This window comes from Carettochelys insculpta, chromosome 10 (assembly GCF_033958435.1).
Source record: "Carettochelys insculpta isolate YL-2023 chromosome 10, ASM3395843v1, whole genome shotgun sequence".
In the NCBI taxonomy this organism is placed as follows: domain Eukaryota; kingdom Metazoa; phylum Chordata; order Testudines; family Carettochelyidae; genus Carettochelys; species Carettochelys insculpta.
Window position 1 is genome coordinate 29,127,080 of NC_134146.1, and position 25,054 is coordinate 29,152,133.

General features: G+C 38.9%; 1 protein-coding gene across 3 annotated transcripts in view; it reads right to left on the minus strand.

Annotated features, from left to right (window-relative positions):
• Positions 1-525: 525 nt before the first annotated feature.
• Positions 526-25,054, minus strand: part of SLC33A1 (solute carrier family 33 member 1) — a 31,460-nt gene continuing 6,931 nt past the window's right edge. The window contains exons 4-8 of one of the 3 annotated variants that reach the window (XM_075003887.1): positions 24,091-24,208; positions 23,022-23,237; positions 4,028-4,181; positions 1,589-1,749; positions 526-1,022 (exon numbers count right to left, since the gene is read on the minus strand). In XM_075003887.1, coding sequence (XP_074859988.1) covers positions 756-1,022; positions 1,589-1,749; positions 4,028-4,181; positions 23,022-23,237; positions 24,091-24,208 — 916 coding nt within the window. In that variant the 3' untranslated portion in view covers positions 526-755. Of the gene's footprint in view, positions 1,023-1,588; positions 1,750-4,027; positions 4,182-14,676; positions 20,846-23,021; positions 23,238-24,090; positions 24,209-25,054 lie in introns of those variants that run through there. The other 2 variants (XR_012646772.1, XM_075003888.1) reach the window with 2 other exon arrangements.

Sequence of the window (25,054 nt, forward strand, 5' to 3'; positions counted from 1 at the left end):
ACTTCTAATGCAAGCAATATGTTGTCTATTGATATACCAGCTTATGCTCACATACTATGTTTCCGTATTAAATTCTTGTGGTTAGGAGCATCTATATATTCTTTTTTTAAGATCAGTTGTGTCAAATCACTTTTTATATTAATCACATAATGGGACGAATTAATCGACATGTTAAATTTTTAAAACAAAGAGTAAATATCGTGTGTGTGTTCCCTTAGATATGACTCGAACAAAAATACTTATGGGCAATTGTTTTCTTCATGTGATAGCTAATAAGCAACATTTAGTTTTAATCAGTCCTTTGGCATATTACATTCCATGCCATGTAACTAAAGCATAGCACTGTACACTAACATTTTAGACCATCAAAAATAGGATCTTCAATAATTTCTACTGAGGTAAAGGGGATCATTTGAATGCTCATCACTCCTGAAAATCTCACCGCTTATTGAGGATCTTAGATTAAGCAATAGAGCATATTAGGCTCCTATATTTCCATAATGTTGGCCTTAACACTCTTTTGTGGGCATCATCATGCTGAACTGAGTTATTATAGAGGAATTATAGTCTATCTGAACACATTCTAAAATGGTATTACTGGCTCTATTTTCTATATTTTCCTTTAAGGCAGGAGCTTCAAAAATCAAGGTACAGACTTTCCTTCATAAGCTCATCTTTTAAAAAAAAAAGAACCCACCAAAGAGACACTCATGTCCAAATAGCATTTTTCCAGCTAAGTCCATCCCATTTCACTTCTAAATACGTATTCGTAGCCAGTTTGCAAACTGTTTCAATTTCTGTACAAATTTATTGTTACTTATATGATTTCTAAGTTTTTCAAAATAAGTTTCTTCTTTCCATATTCCTTTATTTTTCTTCAGGGCCTTTAGTTCTGCTTGAAGTAATCTTTTGTGAAGCCTCCAGTATAACGGAGAGTCATGATGTAGTCCTTCGATACGTTTTGTTTTGCCAAGCCCTTGTCTCAAGATCTCCTCATTCAGACACACACTGAAAAATCTGCCCTATAAAAAGATAAGGTGACGTCAGCATTCCATGTTATATATTCACTTGGACATTTACAAAAGACATTAACACTATTAGTACATTTTCAATTAATGTGTTATGTGAATTTTCTGAACGTTACACATTAGGAATGATGTCTTTTTGGCTAATTCTACGCTCGTTTGAAGTTAAATTCCAGAAACAGTTAAAAGTTGTACAGCACTGAACTCACTTTTTAAATTTATCAATTAAACACAAAATGTGCGGTCATCTGTGGAACAACATGTAATAGACAAAATATTCTATCAATAAAAAAATTTTAAGGAGTACAGAGCTAGCTTCCACTGTATTTTCAGATGTCACAAATCTGATAGAGAACTGTCAACTAGCCAATAAAAAGCTACATTTATATTTTAAGTAAGTTTGCAAAACTGTATATACAAATTGGAGATCTCTGCATTAATGTTTAATTTAATACACCACCTCATATCTTACAATTTAAGCAAGCAATAGCAATAATTTCTGCAAGTCTTTGAATACAAATAAAAGTTAGAAAACTGTCAGTCCTTTATGTTACTGATTTTACCTTATTTGCTAAAATGAGGCAATCAAGCACCAAATCCTCCCTTCCAAGAAGCTGGAACCACATCATTTGTGAAGGTTTTAACTCTTCCTGTAACCAGACCACAGCATTCGGTGTCAGCTCCACTCCAGCAAGTCTGACCAGCAAAACACCATTTGATTGCCCTGAATATTTTATAAATATATATAAAAATGTTTCTCTTACTACCACATGATCAAAAAAGATTCAGTTCCATACCATGGGCCAGATCCTCAGTAGCTGCAAGTAAGTGTCGGTCCTCTGACTTACATGAATTCAGTGGAACAACAATGATTTATAATGGAGGATTTGGTCCTATGTGTTCAGACGTGATATTTATCTCCTGTTAGTCAGTGTGATTCTGCAAACTTAAAAACTGGCAGAAAATATTTTCCACACAAATTTATGCAAACATTAAAACAGATTCAAAGGCATCAAAAACTGGAATGTTTAGTGTCAGATTTTCTTCTCAAAGACTCACACTGTTTAAAGGGGCTGATTTTTTTTCACCCCAGTATAAATCAGAAGTAACTCCCTTAAAGTACACTGAGTTACAACAATGTGAAACTTGTGTACAATTAAAAATCAAGCCTGAGTATTTATTTTGCTGTCATTTAATCTATCAATGGTGTACTCAGAAGAATGAAATCCAGACCTATATTTAAAGCCAATGACACTTGTTATAGCACGATTTATTTAAAGGTAATTATATTTAAATTACATACAAAAACAATTGCCTATCAGAGAGAAGATGTATCACCAAAAGTTTAGTGTGCCCTCTTGATATTCTGATTTGCTCATTTTTGAAAAAGTATGTTCCCTAAATTCAAAAGACTTTTTAACATTAACATTTTCAGATAGTTTTTGCAGTAAAAACACACAAATACAATCCAATGGGGTTATACAACCTCACAGAAATCAATAGAACGATGAACTTAGTAACTGCCTAACCGGATCAGACCTGTGGTCCATCTAGACTAGTGTCCCTGAGGGTGCAAAAAACCCTGATATAGACAACTACAGAACAACCTCACCATATGGCAGTTTTTCTTACTTCTCTTCAGTTAGAAATGGCCTTATGCCTTAAAGCACGAGCATTTATAGCCTCTCCAATTTTTTTAATCCTATCTAATGAAACTGTGAATGTTCTCATTACCTGTACCAGCTAGAATATTCTAGGGTATCAATGGGATTTCGATGCTCAAACCACAATGAATTTCTGCATCAAATCCCACTAAACAATTACATAAAAACCCTCCTACCACAGCTGTACATGCAGCTTATACTGGCACTAGAGTAGCTTTTGCCAGTACAACTTATACTAGTTCCCTGAACAAAGTAAGTTATACTGCACTAGCAAAAGCACTATTGTGCTCGAAAGTTCACCCTCTCTTCAGCCCAAGTCCCACCCCTGCCCTGTCCCACCCTGCTTCTTTCCATGCCCGAGTGATATGACCCAGTGGGTTACTGGAGGGCCTGGTGCCAGCAGCAGAAGTCAGCCCCCCTGCACTCGCTGCTGCAGCAGCAGAAAGGAGAATGAACCAGCGGGGAGTTGTCGAAACAAAGCAGACTAGTGCTGGGTCGCTCCACTTCCCATGGCTCCCACCACTTCCAGTGAGTGCAGGACTGGGCCCAACTCCTGCTGGCAATGCTAGGCCCACTGGGAAAACCCGACGTTGTCCTGAGCCCTGCTGAGCCCTGCAGAGCCCCCCAAAGCACAGGGTGCAGGGCAGCAACCCATACCATCCAATGCACAGGGCAGCTCTGCTTTTGCTGATATAACTGAACCTGAACTGAAGCTTTTATCAGTATGGAACTTCTTGAAAAAAAAATCACATCCTTAAACATTATTATGCCTATAAAAACCTAATGTAGATGAGATCTGTTTCTCGTGCCTCAGTTCCCTATGCAACAAATGGGAAAACTTTAATTCCCTGCCTCATGTGGCTGTTGTAAGGATAAATACATTAAAGATTGTGAGATGCTCAGATACTATGGTGACAGTGACCACATGAATACATAGTTGTCTAGAGAGATACTCATTCCAATCAAACCCTCACTGTACACTTTTAAAGTGAGTGGATAAATAACATCTCATTTTACTTCTGAGGAAATTTCAGCAGAGGTGAAACAACATAGCATTAGCTGCACACAGTGTCAGAGCCAGAATTAAAATTCAGGCCCTTCTGACTCCTAACCCTTTCGCTACCACTGCTTACACAGTAACTGTTCTCTGTGTGGACAGAACTTCATTTTCTAGGTCTGTCTCTCCAGTGGCTTTCTAAGGGCACTATATTCACTAAAAAGAAATGTAAAGGTACAATGCAGACGTTGCAGATTTTTGCTAGTGTATACACCTGTATCAACTAAGAGGACATTTAATTTTGTCATTATTAGCTTCATTCTTCCTGCAATTTTACTTACATTTTCTCTGTAGTGATGATAAGAAAGGCAGGCTAATGGGAACATGTTCAACTTCCAGTCCTTTCTCAGTTATCTGGCACAACCTTCCTCGTAGTTTTACATTCTTTTCTATAAATTCTACTGGTATATCCAAAGCACTTGTGAATTTTGTTGTCTGTTGACAGAGGAGAAGGAAAAAATAAAAACACAAAAACAGCAGTTTCACTTCATTTTAAAAAAATGCAATCAAACGGAAGCCATATTTTGTCAAGATGAATCCGTCATGTTACATTATGTTATCCTAATAAACTTTTTTTTTTAAATTTGTTGTAGCTATTGCTAGACATTTTCAACACAATTGAACAGTATGTTCCCTGTTCTAAGGAGCTCATAATCAAGGACAGGCAAGCAGACAGAGGAAAGGCAATAACAGTACCCATTTTATATACAACTAGCGGATTTACCTGGCATTGCTTAGGTCCTTATTTTTTTAAAATAAAAGGAAATGTACATGATTTATACAAATGATTGCATTTTTCAAAAACAGTGTTATTTTTATTTCAGCTTTCTTTAAAACAGGAATTGCTAAAATTTTTTCATTTAATTTATAATTGGGAATTCTGTCAAATACATTTTTTCTTCATTCCTTTTAACTCTTATCATTCACTGTATTTTAACCAAAAAGGACTGTAGTCAATTTGCTTTCCAATAACATTTTCTTCTAGTTTTCAGATCTTAAGCATTGATTTACCTATGGCAAAACAGAGCACTAATCCAAATTTCTCTGCTCTCTCTCTTTTCAGTAAGATTTACTGAGAAGCAATCCTAATTCCAGGTTCATCCTATTATTCTTGCTCATCACGGTTCAGTATCTCTCAACATTCACTCAGTTATGTCACTTCTGAGAACTGCACTTGATTTAGTGATTCTGTCTATTTTCTTGGCATAATCAAATCCTTATATTGCTTTAAGTTATGGTAAGAAGAAACTCTGTACCAAATTTGGTGGTCCTAATTCTTATTGGTCAGGATGAGTTCTTGAATAAACAAACTCTCTAAAATACACAGTAGATTTATATACAAGTCAATCTGACTATTTTCTCTTAAGGACACTCTTTTGCCATTCGGCAATTTAGAAATGAACAGGCGTAGGAATCTTGCCAATAAGCTCAAGAGAAGTCATACAATACATAAGTGCAGGGTGTGTGCGTGCAAGGAAGAAGCCATATAAGTGATTTTGTCAAATCCTCAACACAAGGGTGACCAATTTTAGAAATTCTGGAGGTGGAAGAGGACTGAGGAAATATGAGGCTCAACACGGCAGAATGTGAGAAGAGGCAGAGTTATGTAGAGTTTTGAACATGGTGACAAGAACTTTATATTTTATTTGGTGTAAGCAGGGCCTGAAGGAATGCAGTATCAGATGGGAAATCAATGGAGAAGGGGAAGTTTCATGATCAATCTGACAATGAGTTTAGCAGCAGCAGCATCCTACATGGATTTAAGGAGGAAAACGTGCATGTTTGATTGGCAAGGAGGCGGATGTTGCAGTAGCCAAAGTGAGATACAATTAGGGGATGAACTAGAGACTAGGGATATTAATGTGTAACCGATAAGCCTCACCCTAAACATATGACGCTTAATTGTTATGGTTAACTGGTGGGGCCTGGGGCAAGGGCCCTGCAGGGTAGGGGATGCTACAGCATGGCCAAAGCAGCTCTCATTTGTAGCAGGCTGAGCCTGAGAACACCATGGGCATTCCAGCTGTGATGGAGTAGCCCCAGGCCACTCCATATGGGCTGGAACAGACCTGAGTACAGCTGGGGTGGGGGTGCTCCAGCTTGGCCAGAGCAGCCCATCTGCAGAGGCACCAGGCAAGCCACAGATGGGGGGTGCTCCACCCAGGCCAGAGCAGCCTCCCCAGTTGCCTCCCTGTCCCATTTAATTGGATAACTAAACCTACTGTTAATCAGTTAACCAATTAAATGGGATTTTACATCCCTACTAGAGACTTAGGGGACCAAGAGAAAAGGACCAATCTTAGATATAAAGAAACTCTACTACCAATGTTTAATTTTAAAGCTCCTATTATTTAAGATCATATGCAGGATACATTTAGATTAATCAATTCACATAGTTAAGTGACTGATGCTCCTCTTACTGAATGACAAATCAGGCTCTAGAAATAAATCAGCTGAATATCCCATCCTCCCATTTTTATTCTATTTATTAAACCTTCACTCCTGTTGTCTGCAAGGTCCCCTAAGTAGGAATTGAGAAATATGAGACCTTGTAGGCAGAGAGTTTGAAGGTTTTGTAAACAAATTAAATAAAAGGAGGTTGAGAAATGGCTCAGGGTCAAATCTAATTTGTATTCCAAGGTTCACTCATTTTTAAGTTTAACAGACTTCATATTTTTTAAATGCCTTCATACGCAAATACCAAGGTTCAAGAAAGAAGAAATGATCGTAGTACTACTTCACATAAAGAACATTACATATAAAAATCGTTTTCTAGGACATGTCAAGATCAGTTAGGAACACAACTCCACTAATGACCAGACAAGAACTCAAAGAACATTAGACAGTCACACTCTAAAGTGCAAGGTAAAATTATCTCTGGGAAGTAAAGTAAAATTCCTTTAATCTGGTATGTCTGATTTCACCAATGTATGTGTGGTACACTATTTTGATACTGTTTTATTTACTACACTACACCGCATTTATTACACTATAAATACTACTGTACCATACTCACCAATACTGTATAGATGATCCAAAAAGTGAAGTACCCACAGCAGTAGATGGAGTACCCATAACAGATTAGTGTGCAGCACAGCTTTTACACTTAAACACAGTAAACTGTAATGTAGACACTTAAATGCAATTTGTAATTCACAACTTAATGCTGTAATTTTCTTTATTTATCAGAAACATACTGTACTGTATTTACTAATTGTAACTTAAATTCTTAAAGAAATTTTTTCAATTCTTAATGCAATGAAAATTCACTTATTCACAGAAAAAAGGTCACTTAAAACTACTGTAGATGCTGTAGCTGTACAACTAAGCTGATGAATATTCCATTGTAGCTTCTTCAGCTATAGCTTCAGGGTCATCAGGGTCAGGCCCCTCTGCAACATCTGGGTCATCAGGATAAAGATTGTCTTCAACATGGTTGTCAGCAGGTTCATCTTTAAAGAGTACATCCATAGCTACAGCTTAAGGAACAGGGGCTGCAGAAATGATTTTCTGTGATGCTCTCTTAAACAGGTCTCCGAGATCTCGATACCTGTTTCATTGATGCTGATTTTTTCTTATAAAAAAAATTGAGTATAATATGCAGATTCATTACTTCTGTGGCAGTGTAGTGACTATTACTCTCAGCAAATTTTACAAAGCCTGTAAGAAATTCTGAAGCTTGCTGCCAGCTGATTTGGGTTTTAGGCTCTTCTTTTCCTTCATCTTCTTGAGTCATCTCTGGGTTTACTACACTTTGAATAATTTGTCATCACTTAGCTCTTCTATTACTGGGGTGCCCTTATCAGCTTCAACCCATTCTTCAACTTCCTCCTCTGTAAGATTATTCATCAGTTTGGCCTGAGGAGCATCTGCCACAATACTTCATTTGAAACCATGAATACTTTTTTCACTTGCACCAGCTAAATTGCTGTTATGCAAACAGCGCCAAAAAAGGCCAGTTTCCTCAGCATTATAAATTTGGGCAGGTGACAAATTATGCTGTTCAACTAAATCTTGGAAGAACTCACTGTATTTCTCAGCAGCTCCTGTATTGGCAGACAACACTTCACCACAAGCATCAGGCTTACGAATACCATGACGTTCTTTGAAATTACGTAGCCAGCCATCAGAGTATAAGCACTTTTCAGTAATTTTCATGTCATCATAAAAAAGCTTAGCCTTTCCAATCAGCATAGGCCCTGTTATTAACTTTCCTTCCAAATGCTTAGCCGTAAACCACTTATACAAAACACTATCTAATTGCACTAATTTAAATATTTTCAGTTTGTCATTTTTCAGCACTTTTGAGGTGATCTTTTGTAGCTGCCTCAGATGACAACTGTTCCTTCTGTTTCTTGATATTGTATATCGTAGACGATCCAATATTGTATTGCTGCATTAACACATTTGTTTTCGCTGCTTTCAAGTCATTGTATTACTTCCAATTTCTGAGGGATCGTCAAGGTAACATGATTCCTTTTTGCGCTTTCACCAACTTTCTTCACTTTGCCAACCTTAGAAGCCATTATAAATGGTAGATGGGCTAATTAAAGTCCTAATATATTGCAATACATACAACAACTTTGAACAATTTCGAATGGCAATGCGGGAAGATGGCGCATAGACCATGATAATGCTATAAACTCACTCCAAACAGTTGTCTACTGAGAGAAATCACAAAACTCACTAATGCAGCTAGCCTCTGAGTCTTAGTAGTCACACACACTCGTTCTGCCCGCTCCCCTACCAAAACTCATCACAACATGTTGCCTAAGCAGCTGGAGAGCGAGACTTGTGCCGGATCAATGCCAGACCATCAAATTTTGCCAGATTAGCTCCATAAATGGGACTATTTTTGCCAGATGCTGGACCACCGGGATTTCCTAATCATCAGAGGCTGGATTAAAGGAATTTTACTGTACTATACTTTTAGCCCCGGGGGGGGGGGGGGGGGGGGCTGTATAATTATTTTTTCTAACACAAGAAATCTATAAAACAAGAGTTTTCTTGTACATCCATAAGGTTATGTCTACACTAGAGGGTTTTGTCAACAAAATCTGGGGCGGCATCCAGATTCCCAAGGCATTCTGTCAGCAGTAAATTGACAGAATGCAGCACTTTTATCAACAGTCTTATCCCGCTCCCCATGAGGCATAATGCCTCTCAACAGAACGCTAGTCTTGATTTTCTGGGTGGCCCTCTGTCGACAGACAAGGCTCTGGGATACCGAGCAGCCCTATCTGCTGTTCTTGCAGTTTTGTTGAGAGTGACAGGGCAGTCCGCCCACTCTCTGTCTACAAAGTACGTCGTTCTTGCAATCTGCTTGGCAATTTGGCCACCATCTGTCAACAGAAGTTTGGTCAGAAGATATCTTCTGACCAAACTTCTGTTGACAAATTGCAGTAATCTAGACATAGCTGAATAGCTTTTCTCCTTCGCATCCCCAATTACCTTTAAGAATTAAAAAATACCCTTGTGAGCTGTTTGGGCACTGCAGACATATTGAAAACTGTAAGAAAACATTTCTTGGAATTGTAAGGACAGAGTAAAATTCACCTACGTCATCTTTAGACCACCTAATTATCTGAAAGAACAATGTTAAATCTGCCTTATATTGCCAGTGTGGTGCAAAGCAGTCTTATGAAATGCCAGGAGATGGTCTGGTATGTCAACCATAAGAGTGAGGGAAGATTTTAGGGTGAACCATACAGAGAACAAAGGATATCACAGCACAGGAAACAGGACAACATGTGGAGAGTAACTGCCTGTTATAAAGCGTTGTGAGAACTCAACACAGATAACATCAGGATTCATGAATATTTCTATTGATTCAACTGGGATTACATACTTAGTGTATGCAAGATGAAACACAGTCTTAAGATTGCAAGGGTGGAAAGGACAGATGAGTCGAGAAGACTATAGGGAGATATAGTAGGAAGACATAGGAATTGGAAGAAACAAGTCTACATAAGATTTAAAAAGGCAAAATAGAACCGGAGAGGAACAGGATGTGAACGAAGGTGACAGGGATGATACAGTCCTACCTCCTCTGAGCACAGCATTTAAATAATCACAGGTTTAAAAAAATAAACATTTAGAAAACTCAAAAGAAATGAAACAATCAAGGCAGAAAGTGATCACAGCATGAATAAAAAGCAACAGACTGGGTCAAAAGAAAATGTAGCAATGTTGAGGAAGTGGTGAAAAAGGCTTATAGATAATGGAGACATAGGCGGTAAGAGAAAGTCTGAAGTCAAAGTTGATTCAAGGTTTTTGGCCTTGGAAGTAAAGAAGAATCAAGAATGTGTGTGTAATTACGTTGCCAGACCTATCAGAGATTATTATTGCTATTTCTAACTGAACATTTTATCGTACTTCATCTTCAAAAAATACATCCGAAAGCTTAAAGTTGCCCTCCTGTCAACTAGCGATTACAGAGTTTTGTTGTAAACCACTTCTAAAATCTCATGCAGTTGTAGCAATATTAAACCCAATGGAAGAGAAAATTTATAGGCTGGTCTGGTGGATTGGTAGACTATCATCAGACACTTCAAAATTTCTATTCAAATATGAATGAAAGATGATTTAAAATAGGTCTTTTTCATTTGCTGTCCAACCCTAACATAATGTTTACAAACTGTCATTTACAGAAACACTTGAACAGTATAAAGATACTTTTCAAGATATTGGGGAGTAACTCTTCTCCGCCCAGAACAGATTGCCTGCAGAATCCACAAATATGGCCTACTGAGGGCCAAGCAGCTGATTTTGTTCTGAGAATCATTTGAGAATGTTTTCAAGCAGATTTGAATCACTCCAGCTGCAATGACCGTAAAGGAGTTTCTCTGGAGGATCAATGGGTTTGGCAAAGTGCTACTGAACTCTTTCTGACATCCCCTTCTCTACAGGTTAGCTCTGTGCTATCTAAGGATTCTCTTATGTCAAGGGAACACCACCCAACTGATCAGTTATCCTACATCTGGCTACTCTGCAGACTGGACAAAAAGCAATGATTTCATTTAAAAAAAAAATCAGATTTTTTTTAATTTAAATCAGGTGGTTTAAAAAAATCAAAACAATCATTAAAATACTAACTTTCTCATTTAAAAACAACAGTTACAAGGAAATCTCATCACATATATGTAACACGTACATTTACAGTCTTATGAAAATGAATTAATGGCTTTAGTCTGTGCAACCTATTAGCTCTTACTTCTTGAAATTTCTGGGTTTTCTATGTCTGTTTCTCAGCAAACTGAATAGTAACATGTTCAATGAAAGGCACAAGTTGGATAGGCTTGTTTTTGTTCTGTATGTATATGGTGGTGGACATTGGTCTAGCAGAGGAGATAAGACACTGTCTTTAAGACAGAGACACAATATATAGGAAAGGACAGAGGCAGCACAGAAAAGAACAGTGGAATGGACTGGAAAGGAAAAAGGGAAGCCGTTATTCAGTGCACACAGAGCTTCCTATAGTCCCCCACACTTTTGCCACAAAAAACCCATAATGGCTTCTGGGCATAAGAAAGACCCAAATGGGACTGTTTTGAAGACATTTGTTCCCTGGGTACAAAAGGAAAACATGTCAAGTGTAAGGTATAAGATGATGCGGGGCGTATCTGCAAGGATGAAACATCAAAAGGAAAACTGCTTATTGGAAGAAAATGATGTGGATAAAGATGTAGATATGGCTGAGTGGATCAACTGGTTAATAACTTAAATAATTCACTTGCAATGCATCATTCTTCAAGGCTCTCTCTATTTCTTTTGGTTTAAGTGTGATGTGACAGGTAAATTTCCAAGCTGTTTGCTGTGTTGGATGTTGCCAGGAAAAAGATTTAGCCTAATTCATCCTTATGGCTTGCTTAATTAGTTAACTAGGGTTAGAATCTATTACTCAGGTACACAATACAGAAGCTACAGTAAGAGAAATCTAAAGTTACCAGTTGCCACTGAGTTATTTTCTTATTGCATATTATATAATGCGTACCACTTATATTAGAACATCATGGTCACAGACCATAATGGTGATGCCATAAGTCTATTCCCTGTTTTACTTCAGCAGAATTCAGCTTTTCCAAGGGAATCTCATTCTATATTTGCTTTCCAAAAAAAAAAGAAAGAAAGAAAGAAAGAAAAGAGTGATACTGAGTTCATTAGTGCTTACTCCAAAATTAAATGCACTTTCAGCAAAGCCATACTTTGCTTTTTTCAATCACCTCTATATAACATCAACCCATGCTAATGCTTTGTGATGCCAGTGGCACAAAGAAGTGGTATGACGACACAATCTGGCTACATATATCTTCAGCTAAAAATGAAAATTGGATATAGAGGTTGTTCATTAAATTATTCACAACTTACCAATTTAATACTTTTTGCAAATAAAATGACTCCAGCTATTGCCATTCCAGTGCTAATGTTCTGCCCCAAAAGAACAAAGCAAAACAAAAACATTAAATCCTTACTTTTGCCACCTCTCGTTATTTTCATCTGATAAAAACATTAAAGGAAAATTACAACCCCCTCCTCCAGCTCCTCCCAAAACAGGTAACAGGCCATTAAGATGTTCTAATCTGAATTACTCACTGGAGGATCTTTGGCAAGTTCCTTGTTTTGTGAATCTAGAGTACAAATAATTTAATAATAATAAATTGATCTCACTCACAATCAAATAGCTCTAACAGATGTTTTCAAGAACATACAAATTATTAAGGCTTCATTGCATCATGACCTCCTTCTGACAACAAAAATTACTATTACTGAAGCTTGAGCTCATCCATGTCTAGCCACTCCAAGCAAAGATCAGGCCCCAATATCCGGGGTGGGATGTCCAAAGCTGAAGCCCCAAAGGCTTCAGCCCCCAGAAGGAGCCCTGTAACATGAACCCTGGTGCTCAGGGCTAAAGCCAAAGCTTGAGCCCCTGCCCATGGCTGAAACCTTCAGGCTTTGGCCCTTAGCCTCAGTAAATCTAATACCAATCCCATCCAGGGCTGCCCCAAGCAGGAGACAGGGCTCGGGACAACCCACACAGTGCCCCATGGCAATCCCCATACATGACAAACTACTCCCCGCCCAACCCAGTAGGGGGTTATCTGGGACAGGGCACAGCAGCTGGCAGCAGCCTGCTAAGCCCCATTTCTCCACAACTGGCAGAGAGCAGAGGCTGCTTCCCACTGCCCTGGAGAAGCGGAGCTCAGTAGCCCCAGAAGGCATGGTGGAGTACGTTGCTGTTCACGTTGCCCGTGTGGGTGGGGAAGTGACACCCCTGCTGCTGCCACCACCGCTTCTATACCCTAGTCCAAGTGCTTCTCCCCCATCCTGTCCACAGGACAGCTAGGGAGGGCACCATGGGGTCCCTAAAAGTGTGTTGTCTTATGGACAGGACGGCTTATGGTCCTGCATAACTCCATTAAAACAGGTTTCTACTCTGCTCCAGGGTCCTGACCCACAGTCCGAGACTCCCTGCTCTGAATCATAGACATCTGGATTAAATCCACTGCTGTGTCACTGAAGGCCATTTCCAAAAATTGCATTTGTAACAAGAGCCTACTAAGAAGTCCCCTCTCGGTTCCCGGGGCAGGGGCTTGCCCATTGGACTCCTACGGAAAAATTCAGAGCTGGGACCCAGCTCCTGGTGCTCTGCGTTATGGTTAACACCCCGGTCAAGGCCCAGCAGGTGGGAAGGCTGAAGTGCAGCCCAACACCCTCCAGGGCGTTGCCTGACACGCGCGGCCGATGATTTTCCTGGACTTTATTAACACCAGCTCATCGTCCGACGGGCGGCACCCGCCTGAAAGCCGAGCAGAGGGCAACCCTGCAGGGGCTCCACAGCCGCCTTCTCCACACTACGGCGGGGGGCACCGTTCCGGCAGCGCGGCCACCTCCTCTCACTCCACCGCGGCCCGGCACGGCCTGGCCCGGCCCGGCGAGGGGAATGGGGGCCAGTTACCGGCCGCCAGGCGGACAGGGCGCCGCCATCGCTCATCCCGCTGTCCACAGGAGCTACCGTGCAAGTAGGAAATGCCCCCACCCCCGCGGCCCGGCCGCTGCCGCCTCCTTCGCTGGGACCTCCGGCCTGTCGCCGGCCGCAGCCTGCGCGCTGGGTGGGCGGCGAGGGAACGGCCGGCCCCTTCCCCGCCGAGCCGAGCCAGGTACCCGCAGGAGGGAGAGGTGGGAGTCCGCCCACTCGGAGACGCGGGCGAGGTAATTCGCAGGCTCGCGTTGCGGCTCTGCCATGGTCCGGTCTAGGCTTCCCGCTAAGCGGCTTCTCACGCAGGCGTCGCTCGCCCAGCCCGCAGCGCCACTTGCTGGGGCCGGCCGGTAGCGCAGGGGCAGCCAGCACCTTGCCCTCAAGGCGCCTCCCCCAGAGGTGGCTGAGGGGCAGCAGGCCCCTGGGCTCCTGTGTCTGCTCACCCATGATGGTGCCTAGGGTTGTGCAGGGCCGAGCACCCTAGGGACTTGCACTGGTCCAGGGGCTATAGTAATAATACCCAGCTTGCTTGGGATCCAGAGCTGGGTCTACCTGGCAATAGGGCCCCTGCCACCAGCCTGTGAAGGGCACTAGGAAACTTGGAGCACCAAATGTTGGGGTGACATCAGGCACATGCTGTTTAGAGCCGTAATTCTCAACTAGAGGCTCCCAGAGGCCTTCCAGAAGGTAGAGCAGCTCACATAACTAGATATTAGCCTAGTTTTACAGCAAACGACATGAAAAGTTGAGTGAAGTCAGTGCAAACTGAAACTTTGCACAGACAAAATGAGAAAATGATTGTTCAGTAGTAGGGTGCTGTAGTATTTCTGAAAGCTTGTGTGTGGTTTTTTTTTTAAATAAGCAAATAATTTTGCAGTACACAATAAACCAGATTCTAGAAGTAACAAGTAGAGACTAACAAATTTATTAGGGCATGAGCTTGTATGGGCAAAAGCTATTTCTTCAGAAGAATGGAAAAACAATCTGGGGTTTATACAATACAGGGGCATGGGAGGGGTAATGAAGGAAATAGGTTACCGGTCACTTAGGACCCATTAATGAAGCAAATTAAGTAGAATGTATCCCACTTCAGCAAACAAAGGTAGAGAAATTGCCATTGTAAGGCATAAGAGTTAATCTCTGCTCAGGCCCAAGTTAAATGTCAAATTTGTCTCCTTCTGTAATCATGTGGTAAAATTCTTTTGTACAAAAATGACTATTGTAAATCCATATTTGAATAGCCAAGGAGGTTAAAGTGTTCTCTAGGGCCACTAGCTTAAGAGTAGAATCTATCTAAAAACCACAAAAGATCAATCTCATCAGTTTTGATAACAGCTGTTTCCCTAACCATCATAATGCCACAGAGCATTCAAAAGTTTGAGTTTTGGCATTTTCACACATTACAACAATGCAACTACCTTAATTTCAGAGTTAATCTTGATAAACATCATTGCAGAAAATTAAAAGATCTTCTTTACCCAGCCTCAAATTAAGGAAAGGTGAGTAGCATTTGAATCTTCTTCGCAGTAGTTTGAAGCTCAGTTTGGCGGAGATGATTTTGGCCACTTGGAGACATGGGGGCTTAGGGAAGAAACACCCCACAACACATGCTGTAGGGAGTGCAAATGCATTTGTACTACCAATTTCTGCTGTTCAGTACAATTCTAGCTACACACACACACACACACACACACACACACACACACACACACACACACTATACATTTAATTATCCTTTTATTTGAAAAAAAAATCAAGAAATGCTTTCATTGCAAAACAAAGTGAAATCCACAAAATAAATAAAATGCCCTTTAAAATGTATTATCACATTACTAAAATAAGTGGAACAGAAGTCCAAAGATCTTCCATAAATTTAGCATTTTGAGGGTCAGTGTTAAGGAAGTAAGAAAGGAAATCATTATCTGGTGTCTTGTCACACTTTAAGTGAATGATTTTAAGAGTCCTGGAGCAGGCAAAATAAACCTGAAGACACAAGACAGATGAGGTGATGTTTTTTTCCTGGACCAACTTCTGCTGGTGGAAGAGACAAGCTTAAACTGGTCCAGGAAAAGGTATCACTTCATCCACCCTGTCTTTCTTAGATCCTGGGATCAATCCAGTGACATTACAAAACAATAAAACAAATTTTTTTAAAACAACTTTGCTAAAAACTGAAAGCTATTTTGATAAGAAAATTAAACAAAATCAGACATTTGCAGTAGTTGAAAGTAGGCATTTTAGTCATGGTTCCACTTTAAAGTACAGGTTGAACCTGTCTAGTCTGGCACTCTCTTGTCCAGCAACATCCATAATCCTGGCATGATTTTAGTTAGCCAACCACTTATCATGGGTCTAGCCAAGTTTCCCATGGTCCCATAATATTCTCTTACAGCCATCAGTTTTGGCTCTCAGTGTTCTGTGCTATTACTTAGTTGTAATTTACCTCTGGATGGGTTCTAAGAGCCTAGTAAGCAGTGAAAGAGTTAGTAATGTACTAGACAATATTGACCTCCCATGGTCCAGTAAATTCTTTCATTCAACACTAGTCAGGTCCCAAGGGTGCCAGTCGAGAGGTTCAACCTGTATATTAAACAGTAATATTTTTAAATGCTAGTGTGTTATTTCCCTTGTATCATGAGCAGACTATATAGAATTATTAAGTCTCCCCACTTATTAACATTTATCTCCAGGATAGCACACTTAACTTGTTTTTAAATATTCCAGCATATACCTATTTCATTGATTATCAAACTAATATTGGCTAATTGAATTTCATAATAAATTCATTAACCAGAGTTCCTGGATATCAGCCAATTGCTGAAATTTCTTCTCCGCAGTATTAAAATTGAAGAAGTTCATTTATGCAGTACATTCTACCAGATTTCATTAAGAACTGTACAAACAATACAGAAATAATTGTAACACACCAATGGTCATATCCACTTTTATATCTTAAAACTCTGTCTCTCAAATGACCAGTTGTAGGCTTCTTCAGGAAAAAGCAGCATATCAGACAATACCAATATGGTCATGACACTTCTGATACATTACAAAGTTCAGTCAGAAACTTATAAATCAAGGCAACAATATAAAGTGTTCCTGTATCAAGAACTTAATATGTAGAAGGCTATAATTGAAGTGTTTCACACAACAGATTTCAGCTTTATAGCTCTAACATGAACGGGTAGTATGTGTGTATTATAGGATTTTCACTGGAAAAAGGTTCTGTGAAATTTGTTCTACCTAGTATTAAGTTTGAACATTTTACCCCATTTTAATTAATATGTAATGAAGAAAAAGAAAAATTGTACACAATGTATGTCCTCTAACCCTGGATTTTTCATGACAGAAATTACAAGGTAGTAACATATCAGAACTACATTTAATAAAAGTTATATAAAAGACCCACACAGCCATGTACAGACAGTCTTCAAAGCATCCCTTTGCCATAGTTTTAGACAGTGGATAAGAATGATGAAGTAGTGTACACTAAAGACTGGTCCTGCAAGATGCTGGGCACACGTCCAAGAGGCTGCAAATCCTCAACTCCTACAGTAGTCAAACAAGAGTTGAGGGTGCTCAGGACCTTGCAGGATTGAATCTAAAGAAGTCTGTTGGGTTAATGTAATAAGATCCATTCTGATAGATACGCTGTAGAAGAGCAGTTCCCCACATAGGGATGGTGGCAGGAGCAAGTCTTTCTATTTATTCACAGGGTCATTGTGCTACTTGCCTAAATTTGTGCAGGTCACTCTTCAGTGATGAAGGGGAGGGCAAGGCCGGTTTGAATGGGTGGCATTATGACCACGTAAGCTAGCAACACTGTGACGTGACACACAAGATTACAGCCACTCTAATTCAGCTTGACCACTCTTCCATCATAACAAAAGGTTATCTGGGCCAAATGTGATTAAGTGGCACTGTGACCTGACAAAAAGGGTTGCAGTGCCCCCTAGCATTCTTCAGTGCTGACATTGACAGATACTGCCTTGATAATTTTGTGGGTATTAAGATTTGTGCATAGAATAGGAAACCTTTAAAAGCATAAGCCTGTTGATCTTACAGTCTGATTTATTTAGAGTAGCAGCTCCTTTATTAGAATCAATATATTAATAGCTCTAGCTCCACCTTGACTACACTAGAAACTTCCAGTTTGTGAAGCAAGACTTCAAGTATTAAAAACAAAGTTTGGGGGACCCTGGCTTATAAAAAGTTGAGAACTCCAATTAACATCTCCCTTTCCCTTTCCAACTTCTGTGGATGAGTTCCTTGTTATAGATGGCAAGTGATAACTTTTGAACACTGCAATCCAGAACTAAATTCATACTAGATATACACGTGCCTAAAGATCACTAGTCATTCCGCTCCTTAGCTATGCTGGGGAGAAAAGTCTATTTACTTGTTGCCATAAAATATCTAGTGACTAAGAGGCAATTTGCCTATTTGTTTCCTTATCGTGTACCATAATGCACATCACTTTTCCATTTAAATATTGAGTAATAAGTTCTCATCATGTTAGCCGAAATCTGTGCATTTCTAATCTAGATCTTAATAAAATGTAGCTATCTTTTTAGTATCTCTGGTGTTATATTTTTCAGATGTTAATTGCCCTTCAAAACGGCAATTAATTATTTTAAGAGATTTACGATACTTTGAGAAAGCACTGTTAATAGGATCACTTACCAATCTGCCACTCAAATGCTTTAACTGTACCATTTGCAATTTAAACATGCTAAAACAGTGCAAGATATTTCCTTCTTTTGATAGTTTAACAGCTACTTGCAATGTCTAGCCTATGTACTGACTGTCTGTAAAATGCATTTCAAATACATTACTTTTACTATAGATTTTAGTTTTATTTTGAAATTGCAGCGTTGCTCTGATGATTAAGCTATTTCAGATTGCAAAATTGTAGTAACAATCACCTTGGCACATGTAGAAACAATACAGAATTGCAAAAGGACAGCCAACTGTAAAATGTCTGCACTTAGTTGTATATATTCTGAATCCCATACATTTTTGTAAAAATGAGGTAAAAATAACAGTGGTATTCAAACCAGAAGAGGACTTCTGCTCATGGTTGAAAACTGACAACTGCTTTCAAATGCTACTCTGCACTCATCCAACAGACAGGAATGGATTGAAATTTAATGCCAATACGTTTTTATCTGAAAGACTTTGGAAAATGAAAACAATTCATGAAAGAGCTGTGCTTTCTAGTCAAGTTAGTAGGCTTGATTTCTTAATCAGTTATTTTAAGAGATTTAAGATGTGGATAATGTGCTAATGCTAAACTGGAACAACTCACTGCAACAAGAGGACATGGGAATTCATAACTCTAGTTATGTCTCAACTGCCTGTTTCTGTGTTTTCTGATGACATCTAGCCTAATACAAATTTTTGTTTGGTGGGATTGGGATGGGAGGAGGTAAGGAAGCATTCTCCCAAAACTTCCCACCCAAATGTTTCCGGTAATCCATTACTCTACACACCTGAAAAAAACCCGCCATGGAATTTAATCCTATTCCAATTAGAATCAAGATCTAATGCTATATATTTTTCAGCAAAAATGTTGTTTCCTTTAAAATATTAAAAAGCACATAAGACAGGTAGAACATCCAATATTTAACTTTGTACTATAAGGAATTGGATATTACCCTAAATTTCAAAAAGATATTAACCTGAATTATTCAGTTGAAGAAATTATGTATACAAACAAAAAAACACACAAGTGCCTTTTCATTGGATGTACAGCATGCCATGCACTACTAAGGCATTGAAGAATCCAATTTACTTGATAACGAATGCAGCAAGCACAAGTCAGTTAGAAAGTACCTGTTTGAGTTTTTGAAGAAACTATTGAGTCAATCCAACACATCTTGCGTGGTACAGTTAGTTACAACATATTTCTTAATGGGTTACCATACCGTAATAAGCATTTTTATCATCTCCACACACTATCTTTCAAAGGCACTGAATGTCTTTTGTCCCCTTCTCTTTGGGCTATGTGACCTCTCATTCATTTCTTATGCTGTATGCCACTTTTTTCCTTCATAAGTGCAAACAGAACCCATTAAGGATTATGCCAGCTTTTACTATTTTGAATCTTAGCTTTCAACACAACAAAAGCTTCAACAATCAAGCTGACCCATTCACTCTCATGGCTTACTAAAGGCATTGCGTGGCACTCATAAATCCCACCTCGGACCAGTTCTACTGCAAAAACTGTTTCAAAAAGTGAATTAACATAGTGCCTTGAAAACAAGAGATAATAAATTAAAAAGTATAACTTTCAATTTATAAAAAAAAGTTTTTATAAATCTTAAGCTTATAAAGGCCAGAAAATACATTTAAAATAGGGTTTTATACACACAGTTTCATCCATTGAAGTGTGGTCATGGTCAGGAAAGTGTTAAGAAATGACGTGTGTTCTACATTTGTTCCTCCTCAAATCACTGCTATTTTATATGTGCTTAGTTTACAAGTTAAATGGTTATTCTTTAAAATGACAACAGTCCCAAGGCCAACTTGCTAACTGATCAAGATAAATAATTTCTTCTTAAACTCTTTCACTGAAAGAAAACACAGAATCTAACTGAAACTGCTGATTTTTATACGTATATGGAACAGTTAGCTTTTCTATAGCTACTACACGGCAATTTAAGTGTTACTTGTCTAAACAGATAAAGGCAGTCATGACTCTGAAGCTAGAGGACATACATGTGTAGCACGAATATGCCATTTTTTAGAATTACTTTTCTGACCTTAACTGGATATTCACATGGGCAAATGGGTATTGCATACACAAACACCACTTTTAAGTGGCCTTAGTTTTACCAACCATTTGGCATTTTAAAAATATGTATACTCCTGCTTACTGAGTATGAAATGTCTCTGCAATAAAACTAAGCTTTAAACCCCACCCCCCCCAGTCCAATCCAGTATTTAAAGTACATCAGTTGGTCCTCTTGCACTTCCATGAAGATAGTCCTTCATCCTGCAGCTTTTTAAGCTTTGGCCCGAGAAGGAACCACCAGACAAATCCCAGAGCAACACATATTATGGATTCTACATAATAACCATCCAGTGTCGTAACACAAGAGCCACCACCTTTTGTACAGAGCTGAGAGAGAAACAAAAATAAACTGAAACATTCAGTATTTCTTTACAGTAAGAAAAGAGCTTAACATTCAAATAAAGAAAGGACTTTTGCTGTTATCTAACTACATACCCATGAGCACTTTCTTTTATTCTCATGGAGTGGGGAGGGGGAATCATGTTTTCCTGGTTTATCATAAAGCCAGTCATGTAGGCCTTCACTCATCCTACATAAACAAAAGGGTAACATCCAACCAACCAAAAATCCCCACAGCTATGTAGAAAGCAAACAGACAGCACCGAGGAGTCGAAACAGATGCTTTCCACACAGTTGCCTTTTTCCCTTCCATACTCTCATGCCAACCCTCACTCCCAACAGGTAGGCTGCATCTACACTACCTCTCCTCCTATGTGCTTTTGAAGATGAGGGCATATGGGAGTGGAGGAGACCAATTCAAGTACCAGTCCCCCCCAACCCCCCCTCAATAAAAATACACCGTCCCCAAAATAAGGTATCCGGCATGTTTACTGCATAAACTTAGAAAATTTGCTAACAGAATTCCAAAGCCTGTAAAATTTAATCACATCTCCATATTTCAGTATCCTAGATTCAGTTTTAAAAGTCAGGCCCTTGCATTTTACTGTATTCCAGATCTCTCATATTGCCTGGAAATCTACAATATTATGCATTCATTTTTCCTACAGCTATTGTAAGCATAGGCATATATACTAGGAAAGAACCTCTTGGGTATGTTTTCTTATATAAATTTAAAAAGCACTTCTTCACTCCCTCCCACACATTATCCAAATTCATTGCAGTCACTGTGCATGTAACAGGAATGAGAAAGTACAGAAAGCAAACAGCCTTCTCTGAAGTAGTGTCCTGATCATCAACCTGTGGACAGAGCAATCAAATAGGGGAAACATGGAAAAAAGTATGGAGGAGGAAAAGTCTCATTCACCTACTTCAGGGAGGAGGGCAAGAGAATGGAAGATCTAATTAGTAAAAGGAATGAAAAGAAGTATATTTAGGAAGCACAGATTTATCAGAGCTGGAATTCAAATTTTTTCCCAGGATGGAGAGCTGCTCTGGTTCAAAGAAGTACTGTTCTGCTCCATGCTTATTGTTTGGCTCCAATATTTATATCCCTAGAATGCTCTGTTAAGCCAGAACAGTATTCTAGTTACACGAGAATCAGAGGTAGCTGTGTTAGTCTGTATCTTGAAGAACAACAAGAAGTCTTGTGGCACCTTATAGACTAACAGATATTTTGGACCATAGGCTTTATCAGATGCATCTGATGAAGCAGGTTTTTGCCCACAAAAGCTTATGGTCCAAAATATCTGTTAGTCTATAAAGTGCCACCAGACTTCTTGTTGTTCTAGTTACACAAAAGTATTCTGTAGTGAAGTTTGAGCTGTGTGCAAAAACCAAGGGATTTGACAAAAGCAAGTGTGTTACAAGACGCCAGTTATTTCTTGTTTTAACAAAGCCTTCTTTTCCCCAAAGTTCTTCAACTTTGCTTGTGCTGTTTAGCTCTACTGTGTGCGCAGTAGCACACCATGTTCTCATCTACAGAACAGCCACAAGAGCATTTGAGAGTGTGGGAGAGTAGCCAATTTCACTTGTTTAGGAGCAGCAAAACCTCATATGATCAGGAAGTAGAGATGACTGAAAAATTAAAAGGAAAAGAAAAAAAAAAAAAAAAAGAGAAGTAGGATGGAAGAACCAGAATTGACAAAACAGCAAATCCACAGAGGAGAAAAGAAGAAAAAGAAACATGGGGAGCAATGGATAAACTATCCTGCCAAAACTAAAAGCACCCAATCACAATATTTCAAAAGAAGCAGGCTTGAGAATGCAACCACATACTTCTGCTACTAATCCAATCCTCCACCATATCCCAGAGAAATCTCACACTCTAATTCTCCTTTTTCCATATACATCCTTACTTCTCCCCTCCTCCCTCCACTGCCACTGCCACCGCCCCAATGTAAAAATCCAGAAGATGTAGTTTTCCAACAGGATCATAATGTGTTAATAACTGAACAGTACGTTCAGTAGAAAAAGATAAGTGAAAGTTTAATACAAAAGGCAAATGGACATGAGACATTTTGAAGGCCTTTGAATATTGAAGGCAGTATGAGAAACCACAACAACATTTAGACAGAGTGGAGGCTGTCACATGTCCCAAACTTACTTCTGCAGCAGCGGTATTTCCACAGTTCTGATCCTCCGCACCCACACATTCTTTCACTGTAAGTGGATCCACAAGCCAAAGAGCTACTGTGGCAGGCCAGTTTCCTCCCAGATTTGACACAGTATTCAGAAGCGTCATGTAAGTTCCGCCGATCAACGGATCACTAACTTTAGCATTGAAAGCCATTATAGCGACATACATGCTGTACAATGAAATCTGACAAAGGGGAGTTAAAAAAACAAACAAACAATTATTCTTAACTGTTTTAATCAGAAAACAGATTAAGTAATCTCCAGTAACATTTATTTTACATTACTGCAGTTCTTCTTCCAGAGAGCTGTGCAGTTAATACCAAGAAAACCAGTTCTGTTGGCAAGATTTGTCTATATTCAACAATGGGAGGGAAACTTGCTAGAAATAGATTTCAGAGATGATAGATCAGATTAAATCTGCTTTAATAAAGGGTTGTCAGATTATTTCAAAACACTTTACAAACACTGGTCCTGACTCAAAGCCCACTGAGGTCAACAGGCTTTGTAGGCAACGCACTGTACTATACCTAACAGTCAACAAAATGCAATTTTATAAGGTCTGTAGGGCAGGGATTTCATATGAATTTGTGTACTTTTATAGAGCTACATGCACATCATATTAGGCAGACTCAAAAGACAAGTGGTGGGATTCACCTGGCTCCATTCAAAGAGGTTTCCTTAGCTCACTTTCAGAAAAGTAATTTGTGGAGAAAGAAAGCTAATCTAGTGAATAAAAATGTGCCAGGAAATCTGAGATGCACCACATTAACACAAAGAGGAATCCTATCAGCAGACTGACGGAAAGTTACAGAATAGAGTTAACTAATAAATTGGAATAAAAATGGAATTAACTGATAACACCATACAGTAGAACAGATCACTCTCCCATAAGATCTCCAGTGTAATTAAGAGGGAGGACAAAACTAGATTATATAGCTTTTGTTAAAAAAAGAAGAAGAGAGATAGTTATATAGATAGTCCATTCCTGTCCCCTGCAGAGAAATTCTACAGGACAACAAAATGCAGCAACTTATTACCTGATGCAAAGCGTAACTCAGTAATACCGCAATATAGTAATAGATAGGAAATCCTCCTTCATGTTGTACTTTAGGAGTCCACCAAACCAAAAGAGCAAATTCCAAGCCTATCAGTAACCTGCAACAAAGAGTATCAGAATTTAAAGCTAGCTCTGCTCTTCAAAATCTTCTGCATTCATGTGTGAGCAAAGATGCTTTTTAAAATACTCAGTATTGTGAATAAATTTATCTGAAAGGCTATAGTAAAAATCATTGTGTCTTTATTTTAAATAATATGGACACCAAACTATTTTTAAATTCATTTGAATATTTACACAACTGAAGCTTTAAACATTTCATACTAAGTGAATTTTGTTTGGTAGTGAATGGTATAGCAAATAGTATGGAAAAATCTCCAGCAATGGTCCTCTCTCATTTTCAAATGCCCATTAATTTTAGAAAAAGTTCTCTTTTGGATGAAAAAAAAACCCCCAAACAAAACAAAACACATAATTTAGCTAAGGGTCTGTCTGTTTTTTCCTAATTTGGAGCAAAAGCTATTTTCTCACTTTTGAGTTATTCAAGATCAAATGAGGTACATTTTTTAAACTGCAGGAAAAAAAATCAGAGACTTTTATAATTCTATATCCTGGAGAAATGACTCAGTGCAAAAAAAATCTGCAAGTTTATATTTCTGGAGTTACTGAATAACGTGAATATGCAACATTGATGTTTGTTGTATAAATGAGTATTTTTGCTCGTGTCAATGTAGAGTTCCATTTGTTTGACTGCTGCAACCATGAAAACACAGTGAAATCTGTAGAACCTGATTACATTTTCTAAAATGTATTCAAAATGCAAATGTTTCTCATCCTTGATGCACCTATATTGCACAAATAGACCTATTACTATTTCTCTTATTCTGACAACTGAACCCAATGGGACTACTAGCATGAGTATATCACATAGGATTTAGCAAATGAAA